Here is a 22,168-nt window from a genome sequence, read left to right as displayed (position 1 = left end):
AACCCTGGTCGGGGAACTAAGTTCCCTTGTTCTGTTAAAGATGACTACAGTGTACTACATGTGCCTTGTAGTGTGTTGTGCAGGATGCCCAGAATATCTGCAGTGAGGACCTTCATGAATTGAAGCCTAAGCTCTTCATTTCCACCTCTGATCTCATAAAGCCATTTTCTGCACAATTATTTTGGAAAATAACTTCCTTTGACACTTTTGTCACTGTTAAATTTCTACTTCGTGGGTGGGGGGTATATATTCTCAGATCCTAAGACCTGAACTTGTGTCTTAATTGCTCTTGATATTGAGTGATAATTATTTTCTTTGTTTTGCCTCCAGTGACATTATGTGGTTCTGTTATATTGGATCTTTGACCTCTTTAGAAATCCCTTCGGACGCTAAATATTTTTCTAAGTTTCTGCCATCAACCTTCTCATTATATCCTCTACTTTGGCAATCTCATCCATTTTCATGGCTTTACTTTTACTTTTTATTTTTATGAACGTGACTCCCAAGTCAATATCTCCAATCTGAACTTTTCCCTTCATACATCGACCTGCTTGATGGACAGCGTCACCTAGATGTTTTGCTGGTATCTCCATCCCAAAATGAATTCATCAAGGTCCCCTCCCACCCTTGTTCTCACCCAGGCTAAGCTTTGTCTTGTGTGTTTGTTTTGTTTTGTTTTTTTTCTGGCTGCGCTGCATGGCATGTGGAATCTTAGTTCGCCGACCAGGGATGGAACCCGTGCCCCATGAAGCGGAAGCGCGGAGTCTTAACCACTGGACCGCCAGGGAAGTCCCAGGCTAAGCTTTCTCTTACTTTCCTATTTCTGTTCAGGGCATTACTGCCCTTCCAAGTTTTAGGTTCCAAACCTTGAGTTCAGCTTTGACTTTCGGCTTTACGTGCCATCAGCTGTTCAGACTGGCCAAAGAAATCTTTGTATAGCTTCTATCTTCCCAATGTCATCCCCCAGCAGCTCTCATAAATCTCTCCTAGAGAAAGGTTTCTTTTTTTTATTTTTATTTTTTATTGGAGTCTAATTGCTTTGCCATGTTGTGTTAGTTTCTGCTGTACAATGAAGTGAATCAGCTATAGGTATACGTATAACCCCTCTCTGTTGGACCTCCCTCCCCTTCCCCTTCCCACCTATCTAGGTCATCACAGAGCACCGAGCTGAGCTCCCTATGGATTAAACACCTAAATGTAAGACCAGACACTATAAAACTCTTAGAGTAAAACATAGGAAAAACACTCTTTAACATAAATCACAGCAAGATCTTTTATGACCCACTTCCTAGAGTAATGAAAATAAAAACAAAAATAAGCAAATGGGACCTAATTAAACTGAAAAGCTTTTGCACGGCAAAGGAAACCGTAAACAAGATGAAAAGACAACCCTCAGAATGGGAGAAAATATTTGCAAACGAAGCAACGGACAAAGGATCAATCTCCAAAATATACTAACGACTCATGCAGCTCAATAAAAACAAAAAACAACAACAGAAAAAAAACAATAAAAAAATGGGCGGAAGACCTAAATAGACGTTTCACGAAAGAAAGTTTTCTTAATTAGCCTCTTTACCTTCTGCCTCTTCTTCTATTTTGTGCTAAGTATTTCCAGCTAGAGCTGCTCTTCTTTTTTTTTTTTTTTTTTTTTTTTTGCAGTACGCGGGCCTCTCGCTGTTGTGGCCTCTCCCGTTGCAGAGCACAGGCTCTGGACGCGCAGGCTCAGCGGCCATGGCTCACGGGCCCAGCCGCTCCGCGGCATGTGGGATCCTCCCAGACCGGGGCACGAACCCGTGTCCCCTGCATCGGCAGGCGGATTCTCAACCACTGCGCCACCAGAGAAGCCCTAGAGCTGCTCTTCTAAAGGACAACACTTTAAGGCAACGTAATCTAGAAGAGTTGAGCCCCCAGATCTGCAGTGAGCTAAGGGTGGAGGATTATTTAAGCCACTTTATCTTTCATTCTCTATTTCTTATCTGTATTGTGGATACTAATAATTTCTACAAACTATAATTGTTGCAATTGCATGAAAATATGCACGTAAAATATTTTTCCCTGGCACTTTATTAGCACCCAATAGATGGTAACAGTTATTATTACCATGTCACTTTGCTGTTCAAAGTTGTCTATGGTGGGAATTCCCTGGTGGTCCAGTGGTTAGGACTCGGCGTTTTCACTGCTGGGGCCCGGATTGGATCCCTGGTTGGGGAACTAAGATCCCGCAAGCCTCACGGTGCAGCCAAAAAGAAAAAAAGTCAGTGGTGCCATAATGTCCACCAAATGGTGCAGCTCTAACCTACCTTTCTAGCGCTGAATCCCACTTACTGACCTTCACAAACTCTTTTCAGTCATGCATGCTGAACCGTTCTCTACACATTTCATTTACCTAAGATGCTTCTTACTTTCTCGTTTGTCTTACAGCTATTTATTTAATTTCCCTGTCTGAGTCAACATTCTGTTAATTACAACTGACCTATGCTCTTTTCACAGTAAAATTAAGTAAAAAAGAGGGAAATTATTAACTCATACGTGTGGACCAGGTGGACACTACAAGGCTGTCAGGTTTCACGGAAGACACTCCCTTGGTCACAAGCATTTTGGGACCACATGGGCTCCACTTCTTTCTACACGTCAGCTTTACTTCCTGCCCCAGCATTGGCTTTCTCTGCTTCTCCTTAAACCCTGCATGAACACACTTCCCAGAGGTATGCCTTGTTATTTCCATCCATTTAGTTCCACACACAGATCAAATGACCCTGCATTCCAATTCCAAATGTCTGGGACAGTGTGCCAGGCAGTTCTCAGAGCAAGTCCATTCAGGGTAGGATGCTCCAAAGATGGTAATGTCTCAGAAAATAAGATCATTAGAGCATGAGTAGTGTCTTATCATCTTTATTTTTCTCATCATTCTTGCAAATTGTGACTTGTTTAGACCCCTTTCAGTAAATATTTATAGAAAGATCTGCAATTTTCTATTGTGAGTTTGCTAAAAGCAATACGGATATTGAGTGAAGTTAAATTTATAATTTATTTAGTCTGCAGAGAATGATATAGACTTGATTGGAAGCTCCAAGACCTCACAACGCAATGGAAAATTTTGCCAAAAAGTGAAGGACACATGAAAAGAGGCTCAACATCACCAATTATTAGAGAAATGCAAATCAAAACCATAATGAGGTATCATCTCATACTTGTCAGAATGGCCATCATCAAAAAATCTAGAAACAATAAATGCTAGAGAGGGCGTGGAGAAAAGGGAACCCTCCTACACTGTTGGTGGGAATGTAAATTGATACAGCCACTATGGAAAACAATATGGAACTTCCTACAAAAACTAAAAGTCGAACTACCATATGATCCGACAATTCCACTCCTGCATATACATCTGGAAAAAACCGAAAACACTAATTTGAAAAGATACATGCATCCCTATGTTTTTTTTGTTTTTGTTTTTGCTTTTGCGGTATGCGGGCCTCTCACTGTTGTGGCGTCTCCCGTTGCAGAGCACAGGCTCCGGACGTGCAGGCTCAGCGGCCATGGCTCACGGGCCTAGCTGCTCCGCGGCATGTGGGATCTTCCCGGACCGGGGCATGAACCTGTGTCCCCTGCATCGGCAGGCAGACTCTCAACCACTGCGCCACCAGGGAAGCCCCGCCCCTATGTTTATAGCAGCACTATTTACAATAGCCAAGACATGGAAGCAACCCAAATGCCCATCAATAGCTGATTGGCTTAAGATGTGGTACACACACACACACACACACACACACACAATGGAATGTTACTCAGCCATAAAAAAGAATGAAATATTTCCAGTTGCAGCAACATGGGTGGACCTAGAGAATATTATGTTTAGTGAAGTAAGTCAGACAGAGAAAGACAAATACTATACGATATCCCTTATATGGAATCTAAAAAATAATACAAATGAATGTATATACAAAACAGAAATAGATTCACAGACTTACAGTTACCAAAGTGTGTGTGGGGGAAATTTAGGGGTACGGGATTAACAGATACAAACTACCATACATAAAACAGAGAAGCCACAAGGATTTATTGTATCACACAGGGAAGTATATCCAATATCTTGTAGTAACCTATAATGGAATATAATCTGCAAAAATACTGAATCACTATGCTGTATAACTGAAACTAACATAATATTGTCAATCAACTATACTTCAGTTTAAAAGAGATCCTCAGTTTGTCCCAAAGTTTAAGAAATGCTCATCAAAATGAGCTATTATTTTTAAATTATGAAATTGTTTTAAAAGCTTGACAAAACATAGTTCTACTAAGAATTCCTGGGAAACCGGTCCTTTTCTACACTGTTGATGGGACTATAAGCTGGTCCAACATTTTGGAGGGGCAATTTAGCAACATCTGACTAAATTAAAATCACAGATTGCTTTGGTTCAACAAATCTTCATTGGGAAATTTATCCCATACATACTTACTTGCTCAAATAATCAAATATATGCACAAGGAAGGTCACTGCAGCATTTTTATAGTTAAAAAAAATAAAAGATAAAAAAACCAACTTGTTCATCCATGTAATAATTAATTAAATTACCTTCATTTATACCATGGAATATCATAGGGTCATTACAAAGAATGATGATATGGAAAATTTGTAAATTAATTTTTAAGAGAAAAAAGTAAAGTGGGAGACTGTCCAGCTGAGTGGTATGAGTAGATTTGTTAAGAAAGCAGTGGTGATAAGCACATATTGCTTATATATGCAGAAGAAATTTTTTTTTTTGCTACCGTGGGGCTCGTGGGATCTTAGTTCCCCCACCAGGGATTGAACCTGGGACCTTGGCAGTGAGATCACAGAGTCCTAACCACTGGATGGCCAGGGAAAAGGAGAAAATTCTTAAGAATAAAGAAACCATTGTTGAGTCAAGTAACAGGGTGGGACTTGATCCTGGAGGTTAGGAATGGAGGAAGATGTTTATTTTCTATTTTATGTCTTTCTTTGCTGTTTGAAAATTTTATAAAATTTATAATTTTAAAATTAATTAGCAATTTTAAGAAGTCTCAGAACCATGGATATTTGGAATTTACAAATCAAATTTTACATTGTCTTTCTTCCCTGTCCACTTACCCTTATATGTATAAAAAATATACGTCATTAAGACTCATAGATACAGGGAGAATTTTTTTTTTTGGCCGCTCAGCATGTTCCCTTACCAGGCATGTGGGATCTTAATCCCCTGACCAGTGATTGAACCTGTGGCCCCTGCATTGGGAGTGCAGAGTCTTAACCACTGGACCACCAGGGAAGTCCAGTACAGACAAAACTTTGAGCTCTCTTCCCCTACCCCTTCACACCACTTCTGATAGAGCTGTTAAGAAGTAATCATATTCTTCTCCTCAACAAGTAGCCTTGCTAGGGAGTGCATGAGGAACAGGTTGAAAATGCACGTTTATTGAGAACACACCTCCCACGTGCTGCACATTGAACTAGGGGCTTAGGAGTCAAATGATTCACAAAACAAAGGCTTTGGATAACAGGATGATTAGAACAAATTATGAAGAGTTAGCTATAACTTTTTTTCTTTTTTAAGTGCTTTGTGCCTCTTGGTGGTGGATGGAGCAAGAAGAAGGTGTTTAGGCTTTTTTTTTCTTTTTTTTTTTTTTTTGCGGTACGTGGGCCTCTCACTGTTGTGGCCTCTCCCGTTGCGGAGCACAGGCTCCGGACCTGCAGGCTCAGCGGCCATGGCTCATGGGCCCAGCCGCTCCGCGGCATGTGGGATCTTCCCGGACCGGGGCACGAACCCGTGTCCCCTGCATTGGCAGGCGGACTCTCAACCACTGCGCCACCAGGGAAGCCCTCTTTCTTTCTTTTTTTACAAAATTGGAACAAGGGCCATGAGTCAGAGGGAAGGAAGGGAAGGCAGAAATTAGACAACTACAGGTCTAGAACAGTATGATCTGAAGGATCCCGAAGTGATGGTTAGAAAGCAGGTTTCTAGGGCCCAACTCCAGTCTACTTAATCAGACTTTCTAGAGGTGTGGCCTGAGAATCTGCCTTTAAGTCAAATTATTCAAGTGATCTTTATGCACACTAAAGTTTTAGAGGTTCTGCTGTAAGATAATTCAGATCCTGAAAGATAAGCCCTACCTGGACTGAGAGGTAATCTTCTTACATTTATTTTCTCCTTAGATTTCTAGGATGGTAGTAAGGTCCCATATTAAGCATGCACTAGATGTTAGTGGGTAAACTCGTGGTAAAGAAATTGAGAAAAGATTCAGTTATGTTAAAAAATTGGACTGGAAATTTAGACTCTCTTGAGAAGACAATACAAAAATCAATATTGTGACAAAATGTAAGAGAAAAGACAAAATTAAATTAGATCTAAAGCCCAGATTAAGTTTGTGAAAGAGAAAGCTAGAGCCTGTGTTTTTGCAGTTCATCTGATAGAGTGTAACAACTGAGTATCTATCTTGCCTTCTTTTGAGTCTACTTGCTATAACTTTTGATTATAAATAATTTTGTTGATAAAAAGTAGAGTCCCCAAAATATTTGAAAGGCAGTTGTAAATAAGTTCCTAAAGTTTAGAGAGCATCATTGCTCATCCTGTAGAGTCTAGGATATTTTAGATAATATGAGGATAAGTGTAAATCTATATCTATGACGGTCAAAAATAAACTGAGTTGAATTTAGTTCAATGGGCATTTATTGACTACTTAATTTTACCTTGAAATGTGCCAAGGAATATTAGAGAAGGGAGCCTGGATATAAGACACAGTGTCTACCCTCAAAGGGCTTACAGGCTCATGAGCAAGGCTCATCTATAGACTAACTATAATAAAAGGCAAGATGAGGGATTTCAAATTAAAATGCAGTAGGGGGCGTGGGATGAATTGGGAGACTGGGATTGACATATATACACTACTATGTATAAAATAGATAACTAATGAGAACCTACTGTATAGCACAGGGAACTCTACTCAGTGACCTAAATGGGAAGGAAATCCAAAAAAGAGGGGATATATGTATATGTTTGGCTGATTCACTTTGCTGTACAGCAGAAACTGACACAGCAGTGTAAAGCAACTATACTCCAATAAAAAAATGGTATGACATTAAAAAAAAATAAAATGCAGTAAGTAGTAGATCGAAGCTACAGGAGTTTTAAAGGGTGGTTATTTCTGCATGGGAAGGGGGTTGGTGGGCTAAGGGAAAGCAGAACAAATCAGTCAACTCTACTCTGGTGACAGATGTATCCAGACTTCACTCCACCAGGAAGACAAAGGAAGACTTCACAGAGGAGCCCTGGTTAGAGAGGAAGTCAAGAGGGTGAGGATGTGGAGAGAGGAATAGTGAGCAAGTGAACATTTTTGTAAAGGTACGATAGAGGGTAAGCGCTTGATGGGACTGATCCTGGTCCAGTATATGAACAGAACACTAACCACTCAAATTGACGTTAATTGAATTATTATTACTGCCACTGTTGTTATATTGAAGAATACGTCTATAAGAATCACAGAAATCAGCAAAATTCCTAAGAAGTTGATGTCCTAAAATGGGAAGAGAGACCTGTGCATTTCCAAGTTCATCACACTTTGACAGCCCTATTTTTTAAAATCCAGAGTCCACAAAAGTGATACTCTCTGATGGGTTTCCAACGAGGTAAATGAGATACAATGATGAAAACTTAGAAATATAAGAAAAAGGCACTTTTTATTTATTTATTTTTTTTTTTTGCGGTATGCGGGCCTCTCACTGCTGTGGCCTCTCCCATTGCGGAGCACAGGCCCTGGACGCGCAGGCTCAGCGGCCATGGCTCACGGGCCCAGCCGCTCCGCGGCATGTGGGACCTTCCCGGACCAGGGCACGAACCCGCATCCCCTGCATCGGCAGGCGGACTCCCAACCACTGCGCCACCAGGGAGGCCCGAAAAAGGCACTTTTATATTGCCTTTCTAAAGGCAATTTCTATATTTCTTCTTGGGAGAGATGCTGTGAATCAACTCAGGGGTTCTCTACAGAGATAACGTATGCCACATTTATGCTTCCAAGATTTATTTTGCTTTATTTCGCGGTTAATTTACGCTTGAATAATTGAGGCTCTATTAAAAGCATTTTCCTTAGAATGGTATTACTCTTTCTCATCTGCACCTGGCTTTTCCTCATGGAAAGAAAAAAAAATCCAAATAGGCAATACAAATATCTCCCCTCATTTAACTACCTGTTTATTTAAATATACATGCTATCTTCTTTCTGGGAAGAACGTAAGGACTAGAATTAATCGTTTTAAATGCGGGCCCAGCGTTTCCGGTGCCTTTAGAATCATTCCAATATGTGGCACAGCACCTGCCTCGTGTTTTCATCTTTGATTGGACTCCATTCGCTGCTCCTCTCATGAAAAATGTTTTCCTCGGGAAAGTGTGGTGTGTTTTTAACCGATTCCAATAGACCTTCAACCCATGCTCTCTTTGTGTCCGCGGACACAGAAGTGGTTCCCAGACTCCGGGGGGACTTTCTGCTGGACCGATCCCCAGACAGACTCCGGCCCTCACCTCTGAGATCCAGCAGGCGGCCTGTCTGGGGCCTCGCGGCTCAGCCCCTCGGATGAGAGCAGGTAGAACCCGCCCGAGACCCAGCAGTCGTGCCCGCGTCGCGGCCTCCGCAGCACAGACTCTAGCATTCCCGCCCTGTCGGTTTCCGGAGCCCCGGAGCCCCGCTGCGCCCTGGAGAGGCTCCAGCATCCCTCGGCCTGGAGGTCCCGGGCGCCCGCGGCTCCCGAACCACGAGCCACAGCCGCCCTGCGGCCTCGATCCACAGCGCCGGGTGGAAGAGCCGCGCCGGCAGATGCCGGGGCTGGGGCTGCTGAGCGCCGGCCCCCGGACGAAGAGCGCGAGCACCCGCGCAGCTGCCAGGCAATCGAGCGCCGTGCCGCGCCAGGGGAGTCCCGTCCCGCCTCGGCCGAGTGGGGACGCGAGGACACGGTTAGCCGAGCAGATCGGAGGCGGCCTCAGCCCGGCTCCAGCCCCGCGCACCTTCCCGGTGGCCGGGGCCCCGGGAGACTGCCGGGGAAGGGAGAAACGGCGGCAGGAGGGCGGGGCGCTCTCTGCCCCCTGAGGCCCGCGCTCTCTCCCAGCGTGCTGGGGTTGCTCGGCGCCCCGGTCGGAAGGACGTGCCCAGCCTCAGCCCTGAGCCGTCCGCCGCGCCCGCCGCACCCCTGGCGCGGCCCTCTGGCTCTGTTAGCAGGCACAATCCAGCGCCCTTCCTGCCACCAGGCCCTGCTATTTCAAGAATTTTAGGGGGAAAAAAAAAACGTGCACTAGCGAGCTGGGGGGCCGGGGCAGCCCGGGAAACTCGTGAAGCAGGCAGGCAGGCGCGGCCTGGATGCAGCGACCTCTGTCCCCTAAGGGTCTCCCCGGCTTTATTGATCGCAGGGGTGGGGTGGGGGGCTTTTTCTGTCTCCCAGATTTACTCTGAAATCGAGTCTCTTGGGACTGAACGTCCATATGATTGTATCACGTCCATAGCAGTCGCGCTGTGTCCAAAATGGGCAAGGGCACTCGCGGCGCAGACACTGAGGTCCCCAGAGACGCCAAGTCTCTTGGCCCCGGGGCTTATGCTTGTTTTCTCCATGGAACGGGCCTCCGAATTCCCCCAGGAACGTCTCAGTAAGTAGGGGTGTGTGTGAGCGTGTGTGCAATGATTCCCGTGAACTGACAGTGTTATTACAAGAACAAATGGACGTAAGTACAATACGTCATGTGTACTTGCTGATACACTTTTTTAATGGATAAGAATGAAATTTCTGAGGTCTCGAAGACAAGGTCGACTTGTCAAGGGAAAGTATTTCCAGCCCTCATTTAATTAAAAAAACCTGCACTTCTGTAGAGATTCGATGGACATTACAGCTAGCACCTTAGACGACTTTGGTGTTCCGAATTGAATCTGCATGCATTCTCGTAATAGAACACTTGTCGAACGAACTGCCATTGCAGGTCACTCTTCCTCAAAACTGTAAGCTTCCTCAAGGCAGGGATAGTTTTCATTCACCTTTGATTTTCCCCATATCAAGCAGTGCCTGCCTATAAATTCAATAAATTGTCGTTAATTCCACCACTCACCCCTAGTCCTTACACTTTCTATAGATTCTAATACGGAGGAACGCAGGAAGGGGAAGGTGGGGAGAAAGATACCAAATAAAAGTGAAAGATTTAGTCTTCCAAGCTGAGGGATGTTTGCAAGACAGTGATAATGCTCAGAATCAATTTGGTAATCAAATCTCTTTGGTTTTAGGGCTATCATGGGCAGGAAGTGGAAATGACCTACATTCTTGGGCTCTTTGTTTTTAATCAATAAGTGGATACATTTCTCTTTGGATATATTTTCCTTTCTTCTTTTTTTCTTTCTTTCTACAGATTAGGTGTGGTGTAAACCATTATACTTGAAGTGCAAATGTGTCTTGCTAGCCTTTGATGTCTTAGATGTCCTTGAATTTACTGGTATATGTGGCTAATCTCATATTTCTCATTTTTTATATTTTAACGGTTATCCTAAGATAACATACATTGGAGAAATCTTGTTTGGACATCTAAAATACTTCACTTGGGAGAGTGAGCTGCAAATATTAAATCCATTAGCTGCCTTCACTGTTGCTTTTTAAGCTCTCAGTGATACTTTTACATCTTTGTTCCTTAGCCCTTGAGTGTACTCCCCAGCCTCTTCCATTTGTAACTATTTGAAGAACCTGTATTGTTAATATGTAATATCAGCACACATATGCTGTTATTATTTTAACTGATAATGGCTTTTATAAGGGGTTCATTTGTGCCCACTCATCTTATATAATGGCACTTAAGCATCACCATCACTGATGCATTACAAACATTCATTCTGGACAACATACTGTCTAGAACATTTTCTATTAATACTAGAAATCTCCACATGCCTCATCACTATCATTGTTTCTGAATTTCTGTAGACAAGTTGTAAGAAAGATTAGCCTTTTGTCTAATTTTCGACTACTAACAAAATATTTGTTTTATTCTGAACTTTAGGCTTAAGCACTTGAATTTTTATATTTCTACTGTTCTGTTAAAGTGCTAAGTGTTCATTCTTTCCAGGTTGTAAATAAAATTTGGTTCAGAATGCCATCTCTATTTGCAGCACCAGGAAAAAATACTGTTGAATCTGTAATAACTCTCGGTAACCTTGTTCTTATATTTTAGCAACTTCCCCTCCGTTGTGATTTTTAATGGAGTCCTTATTGCTTTTTTTTTTCTTGACCTACTTTCTTTTCAAGAGCTTTCATATAGATCGTGTTTTATGTGGCGGTGATTTCTGTAGTGTGTAGGAGAGTCTTAAATCGCGGCGGAACAGATTAGTTGGCTATCACTTATAACAGAAACGTTTTCGTGGTTTAAAAATCACCTGGTTCCAACGTCCACAATTTCACAGTTGAAATCTTTTAAGCTATGCTTTTCATGAGTTTGCTCCGTTTTCCAGACTGAGGATTGGACCTCATTCTGCTCTGACCCAATTGTTATTTTTCTTTGTTGCCTCAACCCCCTAGAGATTGTGTTTCCCTTAAGGGAGAGGCGTTCTTGGGACTGACGAGGAGAGGAGTGGGACGAGATCTGGTACCTCAGGCACTGGATCCCTCCTCCCCCTCTCGGTGAGAAGTCGGAGACAATTTTGACAGTTCATAGTCCCGCTTTGGCTCTCACGCTCTTGGTCCATGGGTGGGTTTTACCTGCTCCCACTTCCCCTGCCTCTGGCCTGCCTTCGGGCCAATCGCAAATGCAGCCCTTGCCCCAGCCCACCCAGAGCTCTCCCTCACCCGTCCTCTTGGGGAACTGGGGCATATGTCCGTAGAAGGCTTCGGAAACTGGGGAAAGCCACGCCGGGATCCGGACGGTCGAAAAGACAGCCCCTCCCCAGGCTTTTCCCCGCTTCGCGGCCCTCACGTGACCGAGAACAGGCCTCCACCGGCCCGCCCATTTCGTCCGCTGCTGCCCACTTCCCGCTGGGGGTAAGTAAACCGCGGTTTTCCGTACCGCCCAACCCCGCCCTCCTCCTTTCCCCTTCCCTTCACCTCCCTCGGGTTCCCTCGCGCCACTCTCCCCGCCCCCCATCCTCCCCACCGGGCCCTTTGTACGTGCTCGGCGGCGTGCGAGCGCGCCCGGCACGTGACCCCGCCGAACGTGGCATTGTGTTATCACGTGACCCAGGTGCGTACGCGACGGAGCGGGGTGTGAAGATGGCGGACGAAGAGGCCGAACAGGAGAGGTTGAGTCGCGGCGGAGGCGGCTGTGCCGCGGAGCTGCAGCGCCTGGGTGAACGGCTCCAGGAGCTGGAGCGACAGCTGCGGGAGAGCCGGGTGCCGGCCGTGGAGGCGTCCACGGAGTACTGTCAGCAGCTGTGCCAGGTGAGGGCGCCTGGGGTCCCCTCCCCCTTTCCCCCTGCTAGAGGGGGAAGAGGGCGAGCGAGCGCTTGGCGGCCGTGCGGTGGTCCTCGCTGCCTTGGCATCGTCTGCGCCGCCGCCCGGGCGGGAGCGGGGGAGTACGAGGAAGGCGCCTTTGTGTGGCTGCCGTTGTGGCGGTTGTTGTCGGAGGCTCCCGGCTGGGGGAAGGGAGTTGTGGTCAGGGCGGAAAATCCCCCCTCCCCTTCCCTTCCCCGAACTCGGGACTGCGCGGTCCCCGCGGCCGAGAGATGCAGACTGCGAGGACTGGAGCCCTCTCCGCCGTAGGAGAGGCTAAGGGGGGAATGGAGGCCAGGTCCCCTTCCTCCTTCTCTTATTGTGCACTGGGGATTACCGCGCCCCCCGCCTCTGCGCCCCCGCGTCCCACTCCAATGGGCCTCCGCCCCCACTGGTTTGATTCCTTTGCCTCCTTTTGCTTTCATCCGTCCCGCCCCCGGCCCCGTTCTCGCTGTCTCCGGGCCTTTGTTGTTCGAGTTTCGCCTTAGGACTGAAGGGGCCTTTGTTGATGTTCCGAGGAGCAGTCCCCGCCGACCCCTTCTAGCTGGGCGAGACGTTCGGGGGTAGGCGGCGCGGAGGTTGTCCCTTCCTGCCTTTACTTGCTAGGAGCACCGCTTCCATGGTAAAGGTTGCTCTCCTCGGTGGAGAGAAGCTGTCCCTGTGTGTGTATCCTAGGGTCGGATGTCGCTGTGCAGCGGCTTTTCCAGAGTCCGCTTCTCTTTTGCCTTCATCCTTGGAGGAGTGTGGTTTCCTCTCTGCCCTTCCTCTGCCGTTTCCCCACCCCCCTATTACTTGGAGCCTTCCCTGTTTGGCCTCCCGGTGGAACGGAGTAGACTGAGGTTCATGTGGACCCGTGCTCAGGTCAGTTTCAGGCCTTTCCTTTTCTTGCACAAGGACACTGCTTTCCAGTAACTGCGTTCTAACCAGGATTTGGAATGTTAATAGCACTGTTTGCTTGATAGAAATCGGGGAGTTTGTGTCTACATTTGGACTTGATTACCTACCCTCCAGTTACATTTGAAATTGCAAGGTGCTGCTGCTGGCTGTGGTCAAGATTTTGGTTAGATTATCTTCTTGAGGAAGAAAAAGAATTTAAACGGGTCACATTTAGAGTTAGCTTGTGAACATGTATGTCATTATACAGAAGTTGTTTCATTAAGATACTGAACTTAAGGTCGAACAATGGTGGACCGTCTTAGCATGTCAGAGTAGATCACATTTTCACTTAACTTTTGGCCTCCAAGTTCTGAAATCTTTCTTTATAAGATCAGGGATACTTGATCCCATACCAGAAATTCTCGATTGTTCTATGCACCTTATTGTCGCAAATTATTTGATGGCGGTTATCTTAAAAAGCAAAACAACAAAAAAACTTTGTGAGATTGCATGGTGACTTGTCTGGGAATAAATGCAGTGTGAAAGCCACCCACTTAAGGTAATATAGGTCTGGTGAATACCTATGGCATAATTAGAGATTCTGTTATTCCTTTGAATCCTAGTTTTAAAGAATTGTTGAAGTTGACTAATTTCACTATCCTGACGGTAAACACTCATTCTTAATTGGTCTTCCAGATTTTAAAATTTATCTTAGCTTAAAAAAAAAAAAACTTTAATAAGATGCCCATGAAAGGAACTCTTTCATTTATAAGTAAAGTTAGCTTTTCAGTCAGTGAAAAGTATTAAAGTCTAGCTTTGCTGAAAGACATTTTTCAGGTAACAGTTTCCGTTGATGGATTTAAGGCTTATTGCTGTAAATAGTCTTGACCAGCAATATGTATAATCAGGATTAATAATTCTGGGAAAGTGGAATCTCATACAAGTTGGACTTAATTTGGAGGGTGTGCAACATCAGATATTTGTCACTTTAAAATTATTTTTAATGTATGAAACAGTATTCATTTTTGTCAGCATGAAGGTAATTTCCTGTATTAGTTTTAAGTGATTAGTCTTACAACATGTAAATTGTTTTTATTGACCAGTGCTACATGAAATAGTAATAAAACAAATGCTGGGTTTGTGGATTTCAAAAAAAAAAATGACATATTGCATGCACTAAAATCCCACAATAACGTAAATGCATTTAAAAGTGATCTCCAGTATTCGAATAGTAGAGTGTATCTGATGTTTAAAATCCCCTGTAGAACATTATATATATATATAATGTATATATATATAATAAGTTTCCAATTTGGTCTTGCCAGATGGGAGGTAACTTGAAACAGTTGTTTCTTTAAAATGGTATCACAGCCATTATTATTAACATTTTGCTACCAGTTGAAAGAGCAGAGCAGTGGTTAACAATTACAGAGTTTATTGGAGCAGTTTAAGAACCGTGCTAGAAATACTAGGAGCTAGAAATTATATCTACGTTTCTAACCTGGAGATTATCATTTAACTTTTTCTATCTAAGGTTCTTCTGTAAATCAGGGATATTCACATGCTTCAGGAAGGCAAAGATGAATAAATATTTGTCAGAGTTAGTGGGCTTCAGAGTTAATATTCTGCAAGTGTTGATGCTTAGTGCTTTTAAATGTGAATTAGTTTATATTCTGAATTTTTACCTCAACAAAAGGTGAGTTTCTGGAGAATAGTGAAACCTACAGAAATAAAGTTGCTTGCTCTTTCTAGTTTATGGATTTTTCTTTTTGAATGAACTGTAGGATGGTAACAGATTTCTTGAGTTCTGAGAAGTAAAATAGAAATGAAAAACATTTTTCTTATTGTTAACTGTATTGTTTTGCTGTTTATATTAGGTTGCTTCCTGGAAGCATGCCCCACTTCTATATGAACGTTTGCTTAAAGCTTAAGAGTAGGAGGAAGGGAACGTGGTAGAGGATGGGCATATGGGAGTATTTGTCAGAAAATCTTAGATTTCCTTATATCTTTACAAGCTAGCTGTAATCTGGATAATGTTTAATTTTCCTAAAAGCAAATTAGAATAAGAATATAGGATAACCAGAAATAATTTATTGTATTTATTTGTTTCAGTGTCATTATATAAAAACAGATTGTAGTTGGAACTTATGGGACTGTTTATTGTATTAGACTAGGCCAGGATTCACTCACTCATTCAGCATTGTTATTGAATACCTACACTGAGGGCCAGGCAACCATGAGCATGGTCCCTGGCTTCAAGGATCTTACAGTCTCTGGAGGAAGGTAGACAAGTAATTGTAGTAAACTGTGATTTATATCTTTTATATGGAAGGTTATTTATTTGGGAGTTTGAACAGAAGCATTCCAATAGGAGAATTGTTCTAAAAGGATTTTAAAATGATTCATTTAAAAAGTTAAGCCATCGTAATAGTTGAAGAATGATTTGTTGGAGCATGGTGTTTGTTGACTGCATTACATACTGGACTGGATGACTCGTTGATTAATACATGAGTTGTGACTGTTTATGGTTATTTACCTTCTGGTGACAATTATTTTAAAAGGTAGAATTGCAGTTGTGGAAATATGGTTGTGTATCATACACACACGCACGCTTCTTACCTTTGTTCATACCTTGATTCATATAAGCAGCTTCTCAACTGGGCATAGTACTTTTTCCCACTGCGTTTCTCTCTTAAGGACATTTAGAAACACGTGGGGTCAGTTGTTTGGTTACTGCAGTGACTGGGGATGTGATAACTGGCATTTAGTGCCCATGGGCCATGGATACTACATTTTCTGAAGTGACCAGGATAGTCCCACTCCATTAAAATTTATCCCTCTGCCTAAATACCCACAAGTGCTCTTTTGAGAAACAGTGACCAGAAAGAAGAAGAATATATTAAGATTTTTTTTGTCCTTATGCTTTTTCATGTTAATATAGTTATATTAAGAAATGCAGTTAATCTGGAGCAGATCCAGGTCATTGCTTTTCAACCACATATAAATGCACACACTGAGCTTCAGTGCACATTGAACTTGAAAATTTCTACTTTCTTAGCAGAAATTAAGAGCAATTACTTAACCAGTTACTAAAACAATTCACTTTTACTAGGTTAAGGAGGGTAGCAAAGTCAGAATACTTAGTTATCCTGATTAAAGCAGAGATTTGACCTTTTGATAAAATTGAAATTCTGTGCTCTTAAGAAAGCATTTAATGCAAGGACTAGGTTTAAATGTTAGGGAATATAAGATACAGGAGATTCTAATAGGATATAAACTAATAAGATTTAAATATCACTTCAAGATTACAACTGAAGAGATGTCAAAAGGCTGTGTATCATTAACATATGTGCTTTATTTTTTATTCCCCTTTTTTAAATTGAAAATGTGGTACGTTAAAATGGTTTTTAAAAATTCAAAGACCGAGAAAGGGCATACACTGAAAACTTGCTCTCCTTCCCACCCTAGGCCTCCAGTCACCTTCCACAAAGACAGTCCCCTGATAGCATTTTATGTGTCTTCCCAGAAATGCTGTTTACTTTTTTTTTGTTTTTGCTGTACGCGGGCCTCTCACTGTTGTGGCCCCTCCCGTTGCGGAGCACAGGCTCCGGACGCGCAGGCTGAGCGGCCATGGCTCACGGGCCCAGCCGCTCCGCGGCATGTGGGATCTTCCCGGATCTTCCCGGACCGGGGCACGAACCCGCGTCCCCTACATCGGCAGGCGGATTCTCAACCACTGTGCCACCAGGGAATCCGTACTCTTTTTTTTTTTTTTTTTTTTTTTTTAATTAAAAAAATCAGGACATACTGCATCTTTTTTTTCTTTTTTTTTTTGCGGTACGCGGGCCTCTCACTGTTGCGGCCTCTCCCGTTGCGGAGCACAGGCTCCGGACGCGCAGGCTCAGCGGCCATGGCTCACGGGCCCAGCCGCTCCGCGGCATGTCGGATCTTCCCGGACCGGGGCACGAACCCGCGTCCCCTGCATCGGCAGGCGGACTCTCAGCCACTGCGCCACCAGGGAAGCCCTATACTGCATCCTTTTCTTCACCAAAAAAATGTATCTTTGAGATCATTCTGTAGCTGCCCACGTAAATCTATGGGTTTCTGTTTTAAACTGTGTAATAATTGTAGTCTGCACCTGTGTCTAATTAATCAGTTAATTGTTGGTGGTTATTTAGAAGAGTAAGTTAATTTTATGTGTAGTAATTTCAGAGTTCAGAATAGGTAGTAAGCACATCAGACTGGGTTATCAGACAGAAGGCTTTACTAAAAAGGTAGGATTTGACCTAGACCTTAATGCCTTTATTAACTGTGTTTAGTGCCTTGTTGGTATAAGAAACAAATGAAATTAAAACTGTTGAGAGCTACTGTTTAAATTGTGCAGTTACAGTATATCTTTATATATATTTCTTCCGTCTATTTGACACAAGTTGATTCTTTTGTTTGTCTGCATGTTTTGCTTAGCTTTAATGGTAGAGGCAAAAATTTTGAAAATACTTAAATATTTTCCTTGAGAAACTTGACTTTCTTTTGATTATTAGAGACTATCTTAAGTTAATTTGTAGGTCACTTCAAATCAGAAGAAAAGATAGCTTGCTTGTTAATTAGTGATAATTACTTTAGGTATTGAGGGAGTAATAAGTCATTTAAACTTTAAAAGTTTAGGTAATGCTCAGGGGAAATAATTTGTTAAGTGTTCATAATTAGTATGATTGCATGCTGGAGATGTTAAATTCTACTTTCCAGAATATACTTATACCAGTTTTAGCAAAGGAAAACTTTACCAAATTTTGCTTGCCTCCTTCTTAACACCTCTTGATCCTAAATTAAAATGGGGGAAGGGAAGAGGTATTTTGCAATTGCCATTCATGATATTTTATATGACTAATCTGCAAAACCAAGGATTTTTGAAAATGTATGGTCTTAACTGTATGAAACTGCTGCTGTACTTACTTTCCTGGAGATTCTGTCAAAGCTGAGAAATTACCTTATTTTTCCCAACTCCCACACGTAAATTCAGTTCATAAAATAAACCAATCAATGTGTGAGTAGCCTTGCTTCTAAAATGGAAAGTTTACTTTTTATTAATGTGTCAGATACGCTGTGTAACTTTTAACTATGTGTTGTTTTCCAGGAGAACCTCTTGATTCATTGTTTCTCTTATCATTTAGAGTTGCACAGTGCACCTCACAGGAAAAAATGTTACCTTTTCCCACCTTACATATATTTAGCCAAGAAGATTTGTTAAAGTTCAGTCAGTTACATCTTAATTTATTTTAAACATATTGAAATTCCTCTTATATGGGAGCACGAAGGGAGCTATGGAGAATTATGGCGTGGATAGAGCTTACAAAATCTGGTACATATATTAATAGTTAAGCAAGTAATACTATTAGATAGTAAAGTATCTAGTGATTAATACAATAAGTAGAGTGTGAATTAAGAAAACTAGAGCATTTTAAAATTACTTACACTAGCTAAAAATTGAAAGGAAAGGAAAGGAAAACACTATTTACATTGGGTCTTGAATGTGGATAACTAAAGTGGGAAGGATGGGAATAAACCTCAGAGAACTGGAACAACTTTTCAAACTGGCATCTTGGAGAAAAATGTCACGGGTTGGGATGAAAATAGGATAGAAAAGGTAGATTAGAACCAGACTAAGGGTTTAAGATCCGAACCAAGGAATTTTAACTAATCCTGTAAGCGCAGATAATATATGGTTATATTTCTTAAAGACTTACCCTTCCGAGGTTGAGGCATTGAAATTTTAAAAAGTTCAGAATGTTAGAGCCTTTGGTTTTTCTTGAAGTATCCTGTGTCAGTTACTGCCATGTAACAAACTACTCAAAAACACAGTGGCTTTAAAAGAACAGCCGTTTTTATTACTTTTCTCAAGTCTCTGGGTCTTTTGGGTTGTTCTGCAGTCAGCTGGTAGGTTGTCTGGGGCTGAATGATCCCAGATGGTCTCACTCATATGTCTTGTGGTTGGTGGGTTGGTTGAGGGGCCCCAGTTAAGTTGGCTCATCTCTGCTCCACTCTTACCCTCTAGTAACGTAGCCTGAATTTCTTTACTTTGCAGCAGGAAAGCCAGTTCTGTAGCACAACTACTTTTCAAGCCTCTGCTTGTGTCATGTTCGCCATTGTCCCATTGGCTCAACAAGTAGTCATACCCAGCCTCTTCGTGGGTACAGGGAGATGTGATGCTTCAGGGACCAATTTTATAACAGTCTATGACATATCCCACTTCTGTTTATTCTCCACTGCAATTCTGGGCACTTTTTTGGGTGAGATTTTAATTTTTTGTTTCTATAGCCCCACCTCTGCTTTCTTTGTTGTCACACATATTCTGTCATCAAAGCACATCCAATTACCCCTTTTCTCTTTGATTGGCAAAAGGCATTTCTATTCCTGCTTTCTAATCTAAATTTCCAAATAGAAGAAGGGCATCCCGCTCCATCACTGTAACTTTGGAAAGTTTGTGGAACAACCTCTTATTTGCCATGGTTCTTTACCTTAATATTAAACCTGGTCTGTATGTGGTGTTTTGTGTTGTCTTACCTTGTACAGTTTAGTAATAACATCCTAGTTCTTGTCCTAATATTTGAACTTCTTTTTCCTTTTAACTGATGAACTTGCTTTTAACCTTCCATTCAGTTTGTGAAATTCCCCCAACATCCTGCTTTTATCCTTCTACCTCAGTGGCAGTCCAGTACTCATGACAGTGTTTCTCAAATTTGTGTTTGCAGAAACCCAAGAGAGTCTGTAGATTTTAGAGTTACTCAGCTCAGAGTAAGATGTAACTTTTTTTTACATCACCACTTAGTTGTCCACTGAAACAAAATTTATCACAAAAAAATACTTACCTTTACTGTGTGTGATGCATTATGTTTTCATTTACTATTATTGTTTTAAAAAGCTGCTCTTGATTTTATGATCCAGTAATACGTCATAACCAAGAAATTGGAAAACACTGCTTATAGGGAGTCAATGGGCTCAATTCAGTAATAAGCACAAACATAGGTAGTCCTAAGTTGTAAGGTGACCTTCTAGTCTAGTTGATTCGGAAAATTCATACGGTTTTATTTATGAGGAGCATCAAAATTAAAATACAATTTTAAATTTAAATGACTGTTAAAAACCCAGCATATGTCCATGGAATCAATTTGAGAAATACTGGTACATAGGATCAAATCCAAATTTAAGCTTGAGCCCAGTGGTCTCCGTGCTCTATTGTTTACTTTTTAAAAAATACTTTCACTGTTCAGCAGGAACTTTCTGCTCCATCTAAATTGTTCATTCCTCATTTTACTGCCTTTGTGACTTTGTTCAGAGGAGCCGTGTTACGCAGTGAAAAGTCAAATGGCTTTGGGTTCAAATAGGAGGTCCCCAACAATCAAGACAAGATTTTAGCTCATGCTTTGTTTGGGGTGAGGGTGAACCTTGGAGTTAGAGTCTAGACCAAACAGATTGAAGAGGAAGAGAGTTAATGTTCAAAACAGGCACTGTTACACTTTACTAACAATTAATTGTTTAATCTGAAGACTTGTGAGATCATAGGATTAAAAAGCGTTTAGTCTGCTTAAATGTCTGTTTACCCAAATTGCCTCTTAGGACCTGATCATTGCTATATAATACTGTTCAGTATGACATTGATTTATCAGAAAATGTTCAGTTTTATTAGGCATTTGTTTAGACGACTGAGCTATATGGTTAAATGGCTAAAATGAAGCAGTTCTTTAAAAAATGAATTTCAAATATATGGATAATATATTCGTGTGGAACATTTGGCATCCTTATTGATGCCTGATGTATAGGCAATGTTATGTTTTATCACTCCTAGATACAGATTTTACATTTAGAAAGAGGTAATCTAAATTTAATAGTAGTAATTAATTGACTTGATCCCCATCCCAGTCATTTTTTTTGTTTTGTTTTGTGGATTGAACCTCCCCCGCCCCACTCCCCTGCAGTGAAAGCGCCGAGTCCTGATCACTGGACCGCCAGGGAATTCCCTGCATGAAGATATTTTCTAGGAAGGGTTTCTGAGTGCTTGTCATAACTATTGCTCCTTAGTAATTCAGAATGAACCCTAGTATGTAAAACTGAATATGTTGGCAAGAATGAGTCAGACTTAGTATATTTAATATTGTGACCTATTTAGTGTTTCTGAAAAGGCAATCTGATGTTGTAAATGCTGCCTAAAGAGAAATTATTTTTCACACCAGAAGACCTTTGAGGATTTACCTATCTTGAATGAAAACATTTGTGGTGTTTGGTGCCCCTCCTCACCGAATTATCTTTTATAAATCTTGTTTTACTTGATGAAGAAACCCTACCCTCCAAATTCTTTCATGTATACTTTGCTTGACAGCTCATTAGGTACTGTGAATTAAAGTGTTGGAATTCTAAGGACACTGATTTTAATTTTCATGAAATTGTTTATTGTGACCCTTGGCATGCTACTTAAGACTTTCCTGGGGTTTTTTTGTTTGTTTGTTTTTGTTTTTTATCCTTGACATGGAGATGCTACAGACTCTTGCTGATTGTTGGTATAAGAATGGATCAAGGGGGCTTCCCTGGTGGCACAGTGGTTGAGAGTCCGCCTGCCGATGCAGGGGACATGGGTTCGTGTCCCGGTCCGGGAAGATCCCACATGCCGCAGAGCGGCTGGGCCCGTGAGCCATGGCCGCTGGGCCTGAGCGTCCGGAGCCTGTGCTCCGCAGCGGGGGAGGCCACAGCAGTGAGAGGCCCGCGTACCGCAAAAAAAAAAAAAAAAAAAAAAAAATGTAGAAAGAATGGATCAAGGCATGATTATTTAAAACGATTGTTGTTGTATAA

At 42.2% G+C, this 22,168-nt stretch overlaps 1 protein-coding gene across 1 annotated transcript in view; it reads left to right on the top strand.

The window, feature by feature from the left end:
• The first annotated feature begins 11,085 nt into the window (after nucleotides 1-11,085).
• ZNF292 (zinc finger protein 292) overlaps nucleotides 11,086-22,168 on the top strand; it is an 87,726-nt gene continuing 76,643 nt past the window's right edge. The window contains exons 1-2 of the mRNA XM_082633558.1: nucleotides 11,086-12,004; nucleotides 12,204-12,400. Of these exons, the coding sequence (XP_082489684.1) occupies nucleotides 12,233-12,400 (168 nt within the window). The 5' untranslated portion in view covers nucleotides 11,086-12,004; nucleotides 12,204-12,232. The remainder of the gene's footprint in view (nucleotides 12,005-12,203; nucleotides 12,401-22,168) is intronic.

The sequence above is a fragment of the Mesoplodon mirus genome, assembly GCF_964341445.2.
Source record: "Mesoplodon mirus genome assembly, chromosome: 10".
Taxonomy (NCBI): Eukaryota; Metazoa; Chordata; class Mammalia; order Artiodactyla; family Ziphiidae; genus Mesoplodon; species Mesoplodon mirus.
This window is presented reverse-complemented; position numbering and strand designations above follow the sequence as displayed.